Genomic DNA, 19,656 nt, shown 5'->3' with positions numbered 1-19,656 from the left:
CCCGGGTTCAAGCGATTCTCCTGCCTCAGCCTCCCGAGTAGCTGGGACTACAGGTGTCCGCCACCACGCCCGGCTAATTTTTTGTATTTTTTAGTAGAGATGGGGTTTCACAGTGTTAGCCAGGATGGTCTTGATCTCCTGACCTTGTGATCCACCTGCCTCAGCCTCCCAAAGTGCTGGGATTACAGGTGTGAGCCACCGCGCCTGGCCAAGAGCATCAGGACTCTTAAAGCTTAGCATCCTGTTCAAATATAATCAAACTTGAAGTCTCATCTGAGTCAATCATTTATTCATTCATGTAATGAATATTTTTAATATCGATGTACATGACAGAGAATGAAGAGGAGGGGTGTTACAGAAGTATACAACAAATTGTATCCTTCAGCGATCCTTTATCCTAGTGGGGAAGATGACTATACAGATAATTACAATTTAAGGCCATTTTTTGGATAAGAAACTTAAAAGTGGTGCAAACAAAAGTTCAAGGAGGCAAAGGCCACTTCTTGTTCTAGTTATACGGATAGCCTTCATGGAGAAAGTGACAATTGGGTTGGGTCTTGACGATGTCTACAGGTAAAGCCTCAGAAAAAAGCAGTATGAAACACAGAGAACAGTAGGAGGATGGCTTTAGTGACTGGCTCGGTTTTACTAGAGCATTGGGATTGTAGAGGAGAATCATGATTGATTAAGGCTATATAGGGCAGTTAGGGCCAGATCCTGGGGGAATTTGAATATCAGACTGAAAGTCAGGCTTTATTTGATGAACAGTAGGGAGCCGCTGAAGATTTTCTTTTTTAAACAACCTTATTGAGGTAGTGCTAATGTACAATAAACTACACATTTCAATCAGAGTATACAGTTTGGTAAGTTGGTATGAAATCACCCATAAAATCACAATCAAGATAATGAACATATCTAATCACCCTCAAAAGTTCTACTGAAGGACTTTAAGAGAATGGCATTCAAAGCAATGCTTTTGAAAAGTTATTTCTTGATTTAACAAATAAATGCCCCCTTCTGATAAAATGTTTAAGTCCTATAATCTTCATTGGTATGTTAAATTTAAAAATGAATGATACCATATACAAAAATGAATCAAAACAATAGACAAACCATAGCTTTCATCAATCTGATGTCAGTATATAGGATAGACTGGAATGGAGCAGAAAAAGAACAATTTATTGAAAGCCTAAGTAGGAGGCTTTATTAATAGTCCAGGCAGTTGCTAATAAATCTGGTAGAAGAACCAGGACAAAAAGGAAGTAACAAACGAGAAAAACTGTTGGGTGAGTTGGACTGGAGAGAGAGAGACAAGGTAAAAATGACTGAGGTTTTGAGCTAGTTGTATGGCAAATGGAGAGTATAGGGATAAGAAAGGTACACATAAATAATAAGCGTCTGTGGCTGTGGAATTGAGAAGGGAAATCAATCATATTTAGGAATCACTCACAGTGATGTGAAAGGTAAGAGTGGTTTGCATCTGTGAGAGCCAGGGTTAATGGAGAGAGAAAAAAGTCAAGCTAGAACCTTATGAACTCCATAACATAGAATTCCAAATTGCTAATGGCACAGTGTTTAAAATATTCCAGGCACTGGCCCTTTACAAAGTGTATTGTTTTATTTATCTCTCACAAAAATCTTATTAAAAAGTTACCAAATCATCTCTATTTTACAAATGTAGAAACTAAGGTACAGAAGAATTATGTCTCTTACACAATGTCACATAATTAGCCTATAGTGAAACTAAAGTGTTAAAATCAGGCAATCTGAATCCATTTTTAATTCCTGGGTTACAATGTCTTCTTCCTGCAGCCCAATCACTTAAACTCTCCTAAGATAGAGTCTCCTAAAATACACAACACCTAGGCCAGAGCTGCTTAATGCATTTGCCTAGTATAATCCCCGTGGGCACCATATCTTCAAATCTCAAGATAATGCAGTATACTTGGAACTGTTTTATGAGCAACACAGGATAAAACTGGGAGCTGGAATTATTCAATTTAGATTGAATTTGCTGAAACTTAGTTCAAATGCATAGACAGAAGTTTATTTCATAAAACAGAATAGCAACAATCAAAGTATTTTGATTTTGCCTATGAAGTCAAATACCACAAAACTCATCATCTTGAGTTTATAGTAACATAAGGGACAAAGGAGTACAAGTTTCTTAATGGTTAGCCAAAAATATAATTTCTACTAAAGAGAAACAGGACACATCATTTACAGATTACTAACCTGTTGTGATTTAACTAGGAATAAAGGAAAAAGCATAACTTTACTTATTTTCTTTCTTTTTTTTTTTGAGACAGTTTTGCTTTCATCGCCCAGGCTGGAGTGCAGTGGCGCCATCTCAGCTCACTGCAACCTCCGCCTCCCAGGTTCAAGTGAGTCTCCTGCCTCAGCCTCCTGAGTAGCTGGGATTACAGGCACATGCCACCCAGCCTGGCTAATTTTCTGTGTTTTTGGTAGAGACAGGGTTTCACCATGTTGGTCAGGCTGGTCTCAAACTCCTAACCTCAGGTGATCTACCCGCCTTGACCTCACAAAGTGCTGGGATTACAGGCATGAGCCACCGCACCAGGCCAAAGCATAACTTTAAAAAGCAAAAATATATTAACAGCACTATATATTTACTTCTCTGAATTTAGAGGGGATAGATGGCTGGCTGGCTGATAGAGGGGAAGTGATTAGCTTTATTAAACTTTAGCCAAAGTAATTAATGCTGCTTTTCGTGAATCACTGTAGCAATGCCTTTCTTCTTGACATTCAGGAAAGTAGTCTGGTTTTTGAAGTCTCAACCTGATGACTGCCTACTAATCTGTTAGATCATTAAGGACTATTTTGAGATATAAGATCATACAAATCATAAGTTTTTCTTCTAGTCACTCTCACTTGTAGGGCCAGAGAAATGGACTACTTAGGAGCTACAGAGCTCTCTGATTGGCTGAAGACCTAGAGAAACTGTGGATTATGCAAGAACTAACAAACATATGGAGACTAAGTTCCCAAAAAAGAGTTAAATATCTTTGAGTTTAAACCCTGTATCCACAGCTGTGTTTGCTGGAATTGTCAGGACTGTAATAGAGTTTCAATTACCAAGGAGAAATGTTGATTTAGAGAAGGGGTCAGCCAACTTTTTCTGTAAAGAGCCAGCTAGTAAATATTTTGGACTTAACCAGTCATATGGTCTTCCATAATCATTCAACTCTGCCATTGTAGCGCAAAAGTGGCCATGAACAATATGTAAACAAGTGAATGTTACTCTATTCCAATAAAACTTTGTTTACAAAATAAGACAGCAAGCCAGATTTGACGTGTGGGTTGTAATTTGTCAATCCATTCTCTAAAGTGATGGCTGTCACACTCTATATGTACATCAGAATGACCTATGGAACTAGTTTAAAAGGTAGGTTCCTAGGCTCCAGCCTACCCTTACAGAATCAGAATCTCTAGAAATGCGAATCAGCAATTTAATAAGGTCCACAAGTGGTGTGTGAACCACATTTTTAAAGCTCTATGCTACGCAGCTAGCTTCATGTCAGCTGGGGTGGCCTTGCTGTCCTAGATGTGGGCCAGCACTTCCTGCATCCTGTGGCAGTAACAATGCAGTAACTTTTATTTTCTTTGACCTTCCTAGTAGAAACAACTTTTTTTTTTGTTTTTTGGGTTTTTTTTTTTTTTTTTTTTTTGCTTACAACCTCTAAAATGCATAAAATCGTCCTCCTCAGGTGAAATTAACATGAAGTTTAGGGATGATTTTTGAATGAAAATACTCAACTTAAAATAACAAGATTTTAGGCCTGGCATGGTGGCTCACGCCTGTAATCCCAGCACTTTGGGAGGTCGAGGCGGGCGAATCACGAGGTCAGGAGATCCAGACCATCCTGGCTAACATGGTGAAGCCCTGTTTCTACTAAAAATACAAAACATTAGCCAGGCATGGTGGCAGGCACCTGTAGTCCCAGCTACTCGGGAGGCTGAGGCAGAAGAATGGAGTGAACCAGGGAGGCAGAGCTTGCAGTGAGCTGAGATCGAGCCACTGCACTCCAGTCTGGGTGACAGAGCGAGACTCCGTCTTAAAAAAAAAAAAAAAAAAACAAGATTTTTCAACCAAAAAGCTTCCTGAAATCCTTTAAATTGCAAAATTAGTAGACAAGATTCTTACCAAAGGACAGGGCTAAATCTGAAGGAATAGTTTCCATTATTCTCCCTTTCTCTCAAAATACCTCCAGCAAAGGCGTGCCCTGTTGTTTATAATTCCACTACTAACAAGTCATTACTTTGTGTCTAGAGGTCTTTGCTTCAACAGAACCTCATTAAAACTCATGTGAAAACAAAGTAGAAAATCTCTGTGGTTTGCGTTAAGTTGACAAAAAAACAAAACAAAAACCAACTCTGTAGGCCTCTGGCAGCTGCTCCCAACTTTAACAATCAGTAAAAAATAACTTATTCAGCTAAGTTCAGTTCTGATAAAATGAAAAAAGTGTTTTTTTATTTGTTTGTTTGAATTGCCAGGAGTTAATCACCCAATCAGTCAACAAGGAAGTGATGTTCAGTCTCGTGAATAGCTCCACCTCTTCAGCTCTCCAGATTTTCCTAGGAAAGACAGTGAAAATCCTACAGTCAAAGGAATTGCTTTCAGGAACTTCCTAAGAAACCAGGAAATGATCTGCAGATAGCTCCAGGAAATGTAGCTCTTATTAAGGCTTCCACTGACTCCGTAAATGCTCTATGACAGCATAAGTTCTAATGATTACTAAAACATGGGCTTAGAATACCTTCTATGGTTACAACTACAGCAAAGACTGTTTTTTCTTAGATACTATTAAGGTGATTCTGACTTCCCTAACACACACATAAAGATGTTAGAAGAAGAAAGACCCAGAAATTTACAAGGGAACAGAGTGAAGCCAGGCTGAAATTAGAACTCTACCACGAATATACTTTATAGATGATTATGTGTAGGAAATGAAGATTAGCTTTACAGTAGTCAGCAGTCAATATTTTAGGTAGCATGACTCTGGAGTCCAACACCCACAGGCTGATCTTCTGTCTGCTCCACTTTTCCATGGCAAGAAAATCTAGGCATTTTCAGCAAAATAGGGAAGCCTGTTTTCCTGTTGGTTTCCAATTTACCAAAAGGGTCATGAATTGGAATCCCAGGTATTAGTACAAAAACAGTGCAAATACCTAGCAAAACCAGGAGCCCCAACACACTTACCCAACCTCCCTGGCCCTGGATGAACTCTCGGATGGCTCGGTTCCCATTGATCATACCCGTCATGGGGATAGCCACCTGTCCCACTACTTCAGGATCGATGTGAGCCATATACTCAAGAAGTTTCACTGCCACTGCCAGAAAGGCTCTCTCATAAGCTAAGCTGGAATCCTGAGCACACCAGGTCTTGCTGAGAGATTCCACTGTGTTCTGGAGTATAGCTCCTGCCTGAGGAAAGACAAAGGAAATATCAACAGAGTATCCCTCAAAAAGTGCAGGAGGCTGCAGGTGCAGGAATCCAGTAGAGCGATTGTTTCTTAGAGTGCCAAATGTGCAATTGGTGGTAACTAATGAAATCTCAGAGGGTAGATGGATAATCTTTTCTCGTTTTAATATTTTGTTATATTAATGGGCATTTGAAAATACATAAGTAGTCCATCAAACCCATGATTTCAGGTATTATTGCTTAGGTTAAACAAAATAAATGAAAAATGATTTGAAAGAAAAATATTAAGTATGTGATAGTCCAGCTGGTTAAATTGTAAAGGTATTGCTTGAACGACTAGGAAATGTCTGGGAAACTCTCAAGTAAAGACCGGGCGCGGTGGCTCACACCTATAATCCCAGGTGTGATTTTGGGAGGCCGAGGCAGGCAGATCACCTGAGGTCAAGAGTTCAAGACCAGCCTGGCCAACATGGTGAAACCCTGTCTCTACTAAAAATACAAAAATTAGCCAGGCAGCGTGGCGCAGGCCTGTAATACCAGCTACTCAGGAGGCTGAGGCAGGAGAATCACTTGAACCTGGGAGGTGAAGGTTGAAGTGAAGTGAGCCGAGATCACGCCGCTGCATTCCAGCCTGGGTGACAGAGCAAGACTCTGTCTCAGATAAAAAAAAAGGCCGAGTACAGTGGTTCACACCTGTAATCCCAACACTTTGGGAGGCAAAAGTGGGAGGATCACATGAGGTCAGGAGTTCAAGACTAGCCTGGGCAACACATTGAGACCCTGTCTCTATGAAAAATTTTAAAAAGTAGCTAGGCATGGTGGCACATGCCTGTGGTCCCAACTACTTAGGAGGCTGAGGTGGGAGGATCACTTAAGCCTATGAGATTGAGGCTGCAGTGAGCTATCATTGAGCCACTACACTACAGCCTAGGTGACAGAGAAAGACTGTCTCAAAAATAGTAATTAATTAGAATTAATAATAAAATAATAATTAATTAAAATAATTGAGTAGCTCTTCCTTTTCCTCTTTCCTTTTCAAATATGGGATCCAAAAGCCATTAGGTGGGTCCAAGCAAGATCTGTGGGGATTTAGGGGGGGTCAAGCCTGGCCAGAGCTGAATATCGGAGCCCAAACAAGCTGAAAAGGACATCCATGTGGGAGGGCACCTAAATCTTGATTTCTAAATATCATTCTCCATTAAAACAAACCAAAGGCCGGGTGCGGTGGCTCACGTCTGTAATCCCAGCACTTTGGGAAGCCAAGGCAGGTGAATCATGAGGTCAGGAGTTCAAGACCAGTCTGGCCAACGTAGTGAAACCCCGTCTCTACTAAAAATACAAAAAAGTAGCTGGGCGTGGTGGCGGGCGCATGTAATCCCAGCTACTCTGGAGGCTGAGGGAGGAGAATCACATGAACCCGGAAGGTGGAGGTTGAAGTGAGCGGAGATGGCGCCATTGCACTCTAGCCCAGGCGAAAGTGCGAAGACTCTGTCTCAAAAAAAAAAAAAAAAAAAAAAGGTGGGCGCGGTGGCTCACACCTGTAATCCTAGCACTTTGGGAGGCCAAGGCGGGCGAATTGTCTGAGCCCAGGAGTTCGCGACCAGCCTGGGCAACATGGTGAAACCCCGTCTCTACTAAAATACAAAAAAAAAAAAAAAAAAAAAATTAGCCAGGCTTGGCAGTGTGTGTCTGTAGTCCCAGCTACTTGGGAGGCTGAGGCAGGAGAATTGCTTGAATCCGAGAGGCAGAGGTTGCAGTGAGCTGAGATCGTGCCACAGCACTCCAGACTGGCAACAGAGTGAGACTCGTCTCAAACAATAAAAGAAACCAGCGCTCTCTAGAGAATGGTTGATTTCAGTTTGGGGCTAGGGAAGTATAAGATCTTCTGTCAGAAATTAAGGAAGTACTCAAATAAAAATAGAGACACATCAAAGAGGTGCCGTCTAGAGTGAAAGCACTCCCACTAGCTAAAACTAGGATGATTTGAGCATCTAAATTAATAATGACGTTAACAGATTATAACCCACTGAATAAAGTAGGAATTCATGGGTCCAATGCTGATAAAAAATGAATGCATTGAAATTTTGATGAGATGTGGAATATTTACATAGTTTCAAAGTACCTCGCCATAAAACACTTATTAATTACAAAGGGGAAAAGAGTAACTTTATAGAGGAGAAGCCTTACAGACACCATCTTAAGTGATTAAAGTTAACAACATCAATACTGGGATAAAATGAAATATTGTGCCAATTGATGCAATGCACTGAGAACATAGCAATACTTCAGTGATATTCCTACCAAAGGTACATATCTTTAATTTATCCAAGAAGAAACATCAAACAAACCCAATTAAGGGACATTCAACAAGATAGACCATAGTCTTCAAGTGTCAAGGTTATGAAAATCAAGGAAAGACTGAGGAAAAATTCCAGATTGGAGGAAACTAAAGAGAAATGACAACTAAATGCAATATGTGATTCTGGCCTACAACTTTTTACCATACATTACATTATCGGGAAAAATGGCAAAACTTGAAAGAGATCTAAGGATTAGATGAAAATGAATCAGTGTTAATTTCCTGGTTTTGATGGTTAGAATGTGGTTACGTTAGAGAATGTCCTTGTTTGAAGGAAGTATAAAAGTATTAGGGGTTGATGAAATATCATGTCAACTCCCTACTGTCAAATGATTAAAGAGAGAATTTGTACTATCCTTGCAACTTTTCCCTGAGTTTAGGGCTGTTTCAAAATATTTTTTTTATTAAAACAAGTTCAAGTCAAATAATTTTTTTTTTTTTTTTGAGACAGTCTTGCTCTGTCACCCAGGTTGGAGTGCAATGGCACCATCTTGGCTCACTGCAACCTCCGCCTCCCGGGTTCAAGCAATTCTTCTGTCTCAGCCTTCCGCGTAGCTGGGATTACAGTTGTGTGCCACCATGCCTGGCTAATTTTTGTATTTGTGTTTGTATGTATGTGTGTATGTATGTATGTATTTATTTATTTTGAGAGAGGGTCTCGCTCTGTTGCCCAGATTGGAGTGCAGTGGCGAGATCTCAGTTCACTGCAACCTCCCTCTGCCTCCCAGGTTCAAGCGATTCTCCTACCTCAGCCTCCCGAGTAGCTGGGAATTACAGGTGTGCGCCACTATGCCCAGCTAATTTTTGTATTATTAGCAGAGATGGGGTTTCACTATGTTGGCCAGGTTGGTCTCAAACTCCCGGCCTCAAGCAGTCCACCCCTCTCGGCCTCCCAAAGTGCTGGGATTACAAGCATGAGCCATGGCACCCAGCCAAAAAAAAATCTGTTTAATGAAAAAAAAGTCAACTCAGCTATCAACTACCTAGGACAGCCTCAGGGCAAGTAACTGGAAGTAACAGGTCCAGTTCTGCTTGGAAGTAGTGTAGGCACACTGCCCAAGCTATGTATAGTGGGAAGAATAAAGCATAACGGTTAAGAGTGTGGTTCTTTTTTTGAGACAGAGCCTTGCTCTGTCGCCCAGGCTGGAGAGCAGTGGCGTGATCTCAGCTCACTGCAACCTCCGCCTCCCGGGTTCAAGTGATTCTCCTGCCTCAGTCTCTCAAGTAGCTGGGATTACAGGCATGGGCCATCACACCCAGCTAATTTTTGTATTTTTAGTAGAGACAGGGATTCTCTATGTTGGCCAGGCTGGTGTTGAACTCCTGACGTCAAGTTATCTGCCCAGCTAATTTTTGTATTTTTAGGTAGAGATGGGGGTTTCACCATTTTGACCAGGCTGGTCTCGAACTCCTGACATCAGGTGATCCACCCAGATGGGCTAGGCGCGGTGATTCACCCCTGTAATCCCAGCACTTTGGGAGGCCGAGGCGGGTGGATCACCTGAGATCAGGAGTTCAAGGCCAGCCTGGCCAACATGGTGAAACCCCATCTCTACTAAAAATACAAAAATTAGCAGGGCATGGTGGCGGGTGCGTGTAATCACAGCTACTTGGGAGGCTGAGACAAGAGAATCACTTGAATCCGGGAGGCAGAGGTTGCAGTGAGAGTCTGTCTCCAAAAAAAATAAAAAAAGAAATTCTTACTGAGGACGTATTATATATAAGGCACTGTTACAGGTTGTGTGAATATGGCAGTGAACAAAACAGGTTAGATGTTTGCTTTTGTGGTGTTATATGCAGATGGGGAGAGGTTGCTGCGGCGATAATAGCTTCCATGGTAACTCATACAGGGACATAATGATTAAATGAGATAATAATTGCACATTGTAAGTGATAAGTTAATATTAGTTGTCATTGTTGATATATATCAGCAACATCTCCTAGATACTGCCTTATTGTCTTTACATCTGAAACAGAGTCCAAGTGCTACTGCCAGTAATCAGCATTCTGATGAAAAGCCAGTGAGCTGCTGTAGGGCTTATCCCTCATTGCATCAAACTTGTAGACTGCCTGTCATTCCTGTATATACTTCCCTGCTGGACCCTGGGGGAAAAAAGTGCCCACCTCCAACAAAATAAATATTAAAATATGCATAGGCTGGGACCGGGTGTGGTGGCTCACGCCTGTAATCCCAGCACTTTGGGAGGCCGAGGCAGGCCAATTGCCTGAGCTCAGAAGTTTGAGACCAGCCTGGGCAACACAGTGAAACCCCATCTCTACTAAAATACAAAAAATAATTAGCTAGGTGTGGCGGCGTGCACCTGTAGTCCCAGCTACTTGGGAGGCTGAGGCAGGAAAATTGCTTGAACCTGGGGGATGGAGGTTGCAGTGAGCCAAGATCGCACCACTGCACTGCAGCCTGGGTGACAGAGCAAGACTCCATCTCAAAAAAAAAAAAAAAAGCATAGGCTGGGTGTGGTAGCTCATGCCTGTAATCCCAGGACTTTGGGAGGCCGAGGTGGGTGGATCACCTGAGCTCAGGAGTTCAAGACCAACCTGGGCAACATGGCAAAAACCCATCTCTACTAAAAATAAAAATAGTAAAAATAAAAAATAGATGGGCATGGTAGCACTTGCCTGAAGTCCCAGCTACTCAGGAGGCTGCAGTGGGAGGATCGCTTGAGCCCAGGAGGTGGAGCCTGCAGTGAGCTGAGATCACACCACTGCACTTGAGCCTAGGTGACAGAGTAAGACCTTGTCTCAAAAAAAAAAAAAAAAAAAAAAAATGCTATACTTTGCCAAGAATAAAGTGCTATAAAATGTGCTCTATGCACACTAAGCACAGCTCTGATGAAGACCAAGTAGAGACAAGCTGAAGGTTCATCAGCCTATGCCAAAAATTTTCCATCTCCATACCACTTAGGTTTTAGCAACTGGAGAATTCTTGCTATACCTCCTTGGAATATAAGCCCCCAAATATTTTCATAGAACATTCCTAGTCACCATAGTATGGGAGTAGTAAGAAAAGGAAGTTTGAGATAGGAAAAAAAGCAGCAAACAATAGCATGAAGTAGAAACTTGACCTGTCCTTGAATGGTTTCTGCAATGATGTTTTTGGCGTAAGTTTCCAATTCTGCGTTGAACTGGTCACCCAGCATCCGAAGGCGACCAGCAATGATAACCACGTCAAAAGAGCAAGGCTCTCCTACGACAGAGGGAACACATTTGTTACAATGCTTGAAGCAATGGCAAGTCCCAGGAATCTGGGCAATGAGAAAAAGTGGTCTTGTTTTTACATAATTTTCACATCATCTCCCAAGAGCTTAAATGTTCTGTCAACACCAATAGTCAGAAAGTTTCCCTTCATTGAGAACCTCTTTCCCTTTAGGTGTTACTGAAAACTTAGAGTTTGCCTTTTGAAACTTAAAGGAAATAAATAAAACATACTCTTTTTTTTTGAGACTGAGTCTCTGTGGCCCAGATTGGAGTGCAGTGGCATGATCTCTGCTCATTGCAACCTCCACCTCCCAGGTTCAAGCAATTCTCATGCCTCAGTCTCCCATGTAGCTGGGACTACAGGCGTGAGTCACCATGCCTGGCTAATTTTTGTATTTTTAGTAGAGATGGGGTTTCACCATGTTGGCCAGGCTGATCTCAAACCCCTGACTTCAAGTTACCTGCCTTGGCCTCCCAAAGTGCTGGGATTACAGGAGTCAGTCACCGTGCCCAGCCGAAAACATACTCTTATTGACCTGCAATCACCACCTAGGCCAGGAGCCTTACCTGAACCTACTTCATCTACACAGCATAGGTTCCGGTTGGCAACCCGCAATGTTGGGGCCAAGAAGTCCATGAGTAGAGCGTTAACAATGCATTCCGTTTTTTCCTCAAAAGTTTGGGGGCTCTTCATTTTAGATGTTTGCTGCCAAGTTTCGCTTTTCCACAAAACAAGCAGTTTTCAGCCCAGCAGGAAGTTAAAAACACTTGTAAATCAACAAATGTTTCTAACTCTTGTAGTTTCCTGACATGTAGTCCTGGAACTTTTCCCACTAGCTTTCTTCAAACACAGCTGCTCAGAAAGGTGGGACTTCTCGGAAGGGATTACCTACTTGGAACTGGGGAGACTTCAAAGACTTTAGGTTCTTTATCTCCGACCACACCCTAACCACATAAAGTTAATGCTTAACTTTTATCGTTAGATAGCCAATCTAGAACTGAAACAGAGTTCAGGAAGAGCCTCTGGGGTAATTTTATTAAGAAATACTTCCTTTACTTCTTAGGTCCTGCATCTGGCATAATTTAAAGGAAGGTTTTGAAGTTACAGCGGACCAGCATTCAACTTCTGTTTATGCAGCCGGGCGCAGTGGCTCACGCCTGTAATCCCAGCACTTTGGGAGGCCGAGGCGGGCGGATCACAAGGTCAGGAGATCGAGACCATCCTGGCGAACACAGTGAAACCCCGTCTCTACTAAAAATACAAAAAAAAAAAAAAAAAAAAATTAGCCGGGCGTGGTGGTGGGCACCTGTAGTCCCAGCTTCTGAGGAGGCTGAGGCAGGAGAATGGCGTGAACCTGGGAGGCGGTGGAGCTTGCATTGAGCGGAGATCGCTCAACTGCACTCCAGCCTGGGCAACAGAGCGAGACTCCGTCTCAAAAAAAAAAAAAAAAAACCCCAAAAAAAACCTTCTGTTTATGGAATTTATTTGCCATAATCATATAATAATTATTTACCAAACAAGGAACAATACTTGGCACTATAACATAGAAAAATGATACAGGCACAGTTACTGTGCTCATGAAGCTTATATTTCAGCAGAAATGACAGATATTAAGTGACTAATCACATAGTTATTTGTGCTATTGAGATCAGTGCACTTTGATCAGTGAAGTGTAATAGAGAATCAAGCCTTTGATCAGTTTAATAGGGAAACAAGCCCAGGGGACTGGGAAGGCGTCCTTAAAATAGTAGCATCTGAGATGAGCTCTGAGGAATAAGTAGGTATTCACTATGCAAAAAGGAGGCATAATACTATTCTAGGTGGAGGGGTAGCAGATATAAAGTCTGGGAAAGTTAAAAAAAAAAAAAAAAACTCAAACAACTTGGAATTATACATGGGGACAATGGAAAATATTTCACAGATAAATTATGAAGATTAAGTAAGATAACATGCAGAATGGCCTAGCACTGTTGGCATACAATAAATGTTAAATGTCCTCCTTTTAGCACAAGGCATAATGACCAGGATGAAAGAGATCTGAGATTCTCTCTCTAGCAAAAGGATTTTCCTAACAGGGTCGGACTCCATCACTGTTTTAAGAGATCTCATGATTGGACACTTATCTGTAGCGGTTGCCTTTTTAATGTAGCTAAACCTAGATTTTGGGTCTGGGTCTCAGACCCAAATCAAATCTATCAGCAAACTTACCACTCAACCTGTCTGACCTGGTGAAGTTATTAACAGCTCCAACTAATAAAAGAGTCAAGCATAGGCCGGGCACGGTGGCTTACACCTATAATCCCAGCATTTTTGGGAGGCCGGGGTGGGTGAATAACCTGAAGTCAGGAGTTCACGACCAGCCTGGCCAACATGGTAAAACCCATCTCTACTAAAAATACAAAAATCAGCTGGGTGTGGTGGTGCGTGCCTGTAATCCCAGCTACTCGGGAGGCTGAGGCATGAGAATTGCTTGAACCTGGGAGGCGGAGGTTGTGGTGAGCCAAGATTACGCCACCGCACTCCAGCCTGGGCAACAGAGCGAGACTCTGTCTCAAAAAAAAAAAAAAAAAAGAGAGAGAAAAGATTCAGGCATAAACAGTAAGTCAGTTATTCAGAATGGAATTTCTATCTTGCAAAATATCAAAGCCAATCTTGTGTTTTCTGTTCCATTTGAAAACACATACAACCACTATACACCTATTAAAATGGCCAAAATACAGAACACTGGCAAAACCAGATGATGCTGGTGAGGATGTGGGGCAGGAACTGTCATTCATTGCTGGTAGGAATGCAAAATGGTACAGCCATTTTGGAAGAGTTTAGCAGTTTCTCACAAAACTAAACATCTTCTTAACATATGATTTAGCAATTATACTCGTTGGTATCTACCCAAAGGAGCTGAAAACTTGTCTACATAAAAACTTGCACATGGTTGTTTATAGTAGCTTTATTAATAATTGCCCAAACTTGGAAGCAACCAATGTGTCCTTCAGTAGGTAAATGAATAAATAAACTGTCATACATACAGACAAAAGACATTATTTAGTGCTAAAAAGAAATGAGCTGGCCAGGCGCGGTGGCTCACACCTGTAATCCCAGCTACTCAGGAGACTGAGGCAGGAGAATTGCTTGAACCCAGGAGGCGGAGGTTGCAGTGAGCTGAGATGGCACCACGGCACTCCAGCCTGGGTGACAGAGCGAGACTCCATCTCAAAAAATAAAAGAAGAAATGAGCTATCAGGCCATGAAAAGATGAGGAGGAATTTGGGTGATAATTGGACTTTGGGTAATAATTGATGAGGTAAGTTCATCAGTTTAAAACAAATTGTACCACTTTGATTGAGGATGTTGATAATGGGGAAGACTATGCTTGTGTGGGGGCAGAGGGTATATGGGAAATCTCTGTACCTTTGTTTCAATTTTGCTTTGAACTTAAAACTGCTCTTAAAAAGTCTTAATTTTTAAAAATGATCATAAATTGCTTTTGGAGTAAGAACACAAATTACGTTCCCATGTAGCTAAAAAAGCGCTATTTTCATTTGTCGTTATCTGTTGCTCATTTTCTCTAGAGACAAAAGGGCTGAAACCTCCATTATTACTAAGTAGGCTTCAGATTTTTAACATCAGAAGGGCACTCAGAGAAAATTGTAGGCTAGCCTCCTCTCACATTAGAGCTAGCCACTGACAGTTGAAGGATTCTAAAAAATACATTTGTGACATACTCCCAAAACAATATATAAAAAACGAAAATATTTATGAGACCATCCAGCTGGTATTAAATAGCTTGCCCAAGAGGACTAGGTGCTCGAAAACGAGACTTCCCGATAAGTCCTGCTCTTGCAAACGAAGCAGGGCATTGGGGGCTTGTTCATGTGTAAACATCTTGAAAATCCAGAAAGTCAGGGAAAGGTCAGAAAAACAACAATGTGTCTTGTGACTTGGCAACATTCCACAAACGACTGTATAAAATAAAGCAGAGCGCGCCATTCGAGGCGGCCGCCATGTTTGTCTTGTCTTGTGTTGTCTTGTGTGTTCATTCCTTTGTTTAGGAAACACGCGGACCCCACACATCAGTAAGTGGCAGAATAAAACCAAGTCTGTCTTACATCAGACTGAAGCTTTTCCCACAGTAATAAACCACCTTCCTCATTTCATTATCAATATGCTCATGCCATCTTTGAAATCGAATCTTGAGTCCAGGGGTGGCGGCACGCACCTATAGTCCCAGCTACTCAGGAGGCTGAAGCAAGAGAATCACTTGAGGCCAGATCAAGGCTTCACTGAGCCATGGTCACACCACCGCACACCAGCCTGGATGACAAAGCAAGTCTCTATCTAAAAAAAAAAAAAAAATCTAATTTCAACTCCTTTGCATTGTCTTCTATAATCAATGTTGTAAAGCTATAGAAACAGAGTACAGCCTGTCATTGGCAATGTGGAGTAAATTTTCCACGTTTGTTTACTTCTTCTGGGCCTTCAATAAAGCACCCTCCAAAACTATCCCTTTCCATCAGCCCACATACCTTCACCCTTGCAGTTGTAATATTGTGCTCTTTTTTTTTTTTTTTTGAGATGGAGTCTCGCTCTGTCGCCCGGGCGGGAGTGCAGTGGCCGGATCTCGGCTCACTGCAAGCTCCGCCTCCCGGGTTCACGCCATTCTCCTGCCTCAGCCTCCCCTGTAGCTGGGACTACAGGCGCCCGCCACTTCGCCCGGCTATTTTTTTGTATTTTTTAGTAGAGACGGGGTTTCACCGTGTTAGCCAGGATGGTCTCGATCTCCTGACCTCGTGATCCGCCCGACTCGGCCTCCCAAAGTGCTGGGATTACAGGCTTGAGCCACCGCGCCCGGCCTATTGTGCTCTTAATTATTACTGAAAAATGATGAGGCCAGAATTTTTTCACCGTCACTTGTTTCTCTTGCTACCCTCTGACCACAACAATTTACATCCCTCCCCGAAAAGCTTTGTCTCATTGTATCATTGGCTTAAAGTCCAGGATCCTGTCATGTGTACCAGATGCGCATGTGGATGAAGATCCTTGGGTGCAACTCCTCTCAACATGGAGACTTGTAACTAAGAAAACAAGCAATGTGTCCCCTCTCCCCTAAACACCCGATATCTAAGAAAGGAATAGAATACTTTTAACAGAACACCTGTTCAAAAATAGGGGGAACGGAAATACATCACAGTCACTGATACATAACTATAAAATGATGGTAACTATGCAAATTATTGCCTCTGCGGTGTTCCAAAACACTATTGTCTTTGTGGGACCTCATTACATACATAACATTCTGTTTACCTGTCAACTAAGAATGATACTAGAAGGCTGCTGCTTTAAGAGCACAGTATGGACTACCTTCATGGATTGTAAAATATAAACATCTACTTATATCACATCATCAAACCCCATGTCTGCAGAAGCTACAGAGAGTTCCTAGAGGGGAAAATATTAAAGAATTAACTTAATAGTATACTTGAGCTTTAGTCATTTTGCTTATAAATTAGTAAAGCCAGGCTATAGGAGAAATCAGTTCTTCATTGAGATAATCTTAAAAGTATATTTTCCAAAAGCAACAATTTCATATTCTATGTATGCCTCTTACATTACAGAAAAGTGACCAAGAAGAACATAGTCTTCTAAAAGCTCCAATAGTTGGCATTACTTTAGTATTTTCATTTATTCAGTTGCTTAGTCATACCTAATTTTCTTTAGATCAACTTTTCAGTTATAGTCTTTAATTTTAAAAAGTCAATCAATTTACTCAGTTTCCACCACCTGCATCCTGTTCCCTTGCTACACTTTTTTTTTTTTTTTTTTGAGATGGAGTCTCACTCTGTCGCCTGGGTTGGAGTGCAGTGGCGCAATCTCAGCTCACTGCAACCTCTGCCTCCCGGGTTCAAGTGATTCTCCCTCCTCAGGCTCTCGAGTAGCTGGGATTACAGGTGCCCGCCACTACACCCATCTAATTCTTCGTATTTTTAGTAGAGATGGGGTTTCACCATGTTGGCCACGCTGGTCTTGAACTCCTGATCTTGTGATCCACCCACCTCGGCGTCCCAAAGTGCTGGGATTACAAGTGTGAGCCATCACGCCCAGCCCCTTGCTACGCTTTGAATTGGCAGCACTTCAATTTTATTTCTCCTAGTATGTAAACATTCACCATTTAACTGAACCATAAAAATACAGAAAATGCAATTCTGAAGTTGTTCTAATCCCTCCCTTTCCTACCCCTGAGGATCCATGGTCTAAATCAGTGGTTCTCAAGTAATGGCCATTTTGCTCCCTGTCCCGGCATAACTTTGACAATGTCTGAAGACATTTTTAGTTGTCACAAGTGAGGATTCTACTGGTATCCAGTGGGTAGAGGCCAGAGATACTGCTAATAATCATTCTACAGTGCAGAGGAAAGCCCCTCACAACAAATAATTATCTGGCCTCAAATGTCAGTATTGCCACTTTTAAGAAATCCTGGTCTAGAAGAAATTCCATTATTTTCCATATAGTTGATACAATATCGTAAAACTCATTTCAAACATCAATCCCAAAACACATCAGAATCTAATTATATACAGCCATTCATTCAATAAAGATTTACTGAGTAATACTATGTGGCAAGCACTATGGAAATAAAAGGAAAGACAGAATCACTCTTTATTTTATTTTATTTTTATTTTTTGAGACGGAGTTTCGCTCTTGCTGCCCAGGCTGGAGTGCAATGGCACGATCTTGGCTCACTGCAACCTCCACCTCCCGGGTTTCAAGCGATTCTCCTGCCTCAGCCTCCTGAGTAGGTGGGATTATAGGTGCCCGCCACCACACCTAGCTAAGTTTTGTATTTTTAGTAGAGACGGGGTTTCACCATGTTGGCCAGGCTGGTCTCGAACTCCTGACCTCAGGTGATCCACACACCTTGGCCTCCCAAAGTGCTGGGATTAGAGGCATGAGCCACCACACCAGGCAAGAATCATTCTTAAAAGTTGTTCAGGCCAGGCACAGTGGCTCATGCCTGTAATCCCAGCACTTTGGGAGGCGGAGGCAGGTGGATCACCTGAGGTCAGGAAATTGAGACCAGTCTGACCAACATGGTAAAACTCCATCTCTATTAAAAATACAAAAAATTAGCTGGGTGTGATGTGGGCACCTGTAATCCCAGCTACTCGGGAGGCTGAGGTACGAGAACTGCTTGAACCCGGGAGGCGGAAGTTGCAGTGAGCCAAAACCATGCCATTCATTCCAGCCTGGGCAACAAGAGCAAAACTCTGTTTTAAAAAAAAAAAAGTTGTTCAATGGGGAAGACCATTCAATAAACAACTCACAAAACCCAGGCTCTTACCAGAAAATTCAATACTGTTTGTTATTTACTCCTATTAAGAGCCTAGTTGAGGCTGGGTAATACCTGAGGTCAGGAGTTACCAGCCTGGGTCATCATGACAAAACCCCATCTGTACTAAAAATACAAAAATTAGCCAGGCATGGTGGTGCATGCCTGTAGTCCCAGCCACTTGGGCGGTTGAGGCAGGAGGATGGCTTGAACCTGCAATGTGGAAGTTACAGTGAGCTGAGATCACACCACTGCACTACAGCCTGGGTGACACAGCAACACTCCGTCTCAGATTAAAAAAAAAAAAATAGAGCCTAATTGAGAGAAGTGATAGGTGAAAAATTTTCTGAAGGGTATGTGTTCATCTGTGTATCTAGATAGTAGAAATCCTTGAATTAAGCTGGATGATGGCGGCTATATTCTTGGATCATGTTAAGTCCTTGAAGAAATGCCTTCATTAAGCACCATGTTGTTGTTGTTGTTATTATTATTATTGAGACAGGGTCTTGCTCTGTAGCCCAGGCTGGAGTTCGGTGGTGTGATCATAGCTTATTGCAGCCTCAACTCCTAGGCTCAAGCAGTGCTCCCACCTCAGCCTCCCAAGTAGCTGGGACTACAGGCACACACTGCCACACCTGGTTAATTTTTTACTTTTGTAGAGATGGGGATCTCACTACATTGCCCAGGCTGGTCTCAAGCTCCTAGCCTCAAGTGATCCACCCACCTTGGTCTCCCAAAGTGCTGAGATTAAAGGCATGAGCCACCATGTCTAGCGTACTTTTTTGTATGGTTTTTTTGTTTTGTTTTGTTTTTTGTTTTTTTTTTTGATAGGGTCTCCTTCTGTCACCCAGGCTGGAGCTGGAGTGCAGTGGTGTGATCACCACTCTCTGTAACCTCGAACTCCTGGGCTCAAGTAATCCTCCTGCCTTAGCCTCTTGAGCAGCTGGGATTTCAGGCATGTGCCACCATGCCTGGCCAACTGAATTTTTTTACACACAGGATCTCACTATGCTGCCCAGGCTGGTCCTCAACTCCTGGCATCAAGCAATCCTCCCTCCTTGGCCTCCTGAAGTGCTGGGTTACAGGCATGAACGACTGCACCCAATCTAAGCTCTATATTAACGTCTCTGCTTTCGTTGAAGAATACTGTAAGAAAGTCATGTGAAACCCATTACTAACTTCTCATAGGATCTTGCACATATCTTAGTACCACCTATGTGAAACTACACGTAAATTTCTTTTAGAAATCAATGTTTCTTCCTCTCTGATGATAATTATAACTGTTTCCCTTATGACTGCTAAATCGCCTATA

The 19,656-nt window shown here is 42.2% G+C and overlaps 1 protein-coding gene across 1 annotated transcript; it reads right to left on the bottom strand.

Moving 5' to 3' along the window:
- Positions 1-274: 274 nt before the first annotated feature.
- BCL2L15 (BCL2 like 15) lies at positions 275-12,259 on the bottom strand. The gene is made up of 4 exons (XM_073008114.1): positions 11,587-12,259; positions 10,887-11,008; positions 5,222-5,446; positions 275-4,596 (listed from the first exon to the last, which is right to left on the bottom strand). The coding sequence occupies exons 1-4, from the start codon at positions 11,711-11,713 to the stop codon at positions 4,579-4,581; spliced, it is 492 nt and encodes a 163-aa protein (XP_072864215.1). The 5' UTR covers positions 11,714-12,259; the 3' UTR covers positions 275-4,578.
- Between the last annotated feature and the right edge of the window lie 7,397 nt (positions 12,260-19,656).

This window comes from Chlorocebus sabaeus, chromosome 20 (genome assembly GCF_047675955.1).
Source record: "Chlorocebus sabaeus isolate Y175 chromosome 20, mChlSab1.0.hap1, whole genome shotgun sequence".
Classification (NCBI taxonomy): domain Eukaryota; kingdom Metazoa; phylum Chordata; class Mammalia; order Primates; family Cercopithecidae; genus Chlorocebus; species Chlorocebus sabaeus.
Note: the sequence above shows the minus strand (reverse complement) of the source record. Positions and strands in the feature narration are given on the sequence as shown.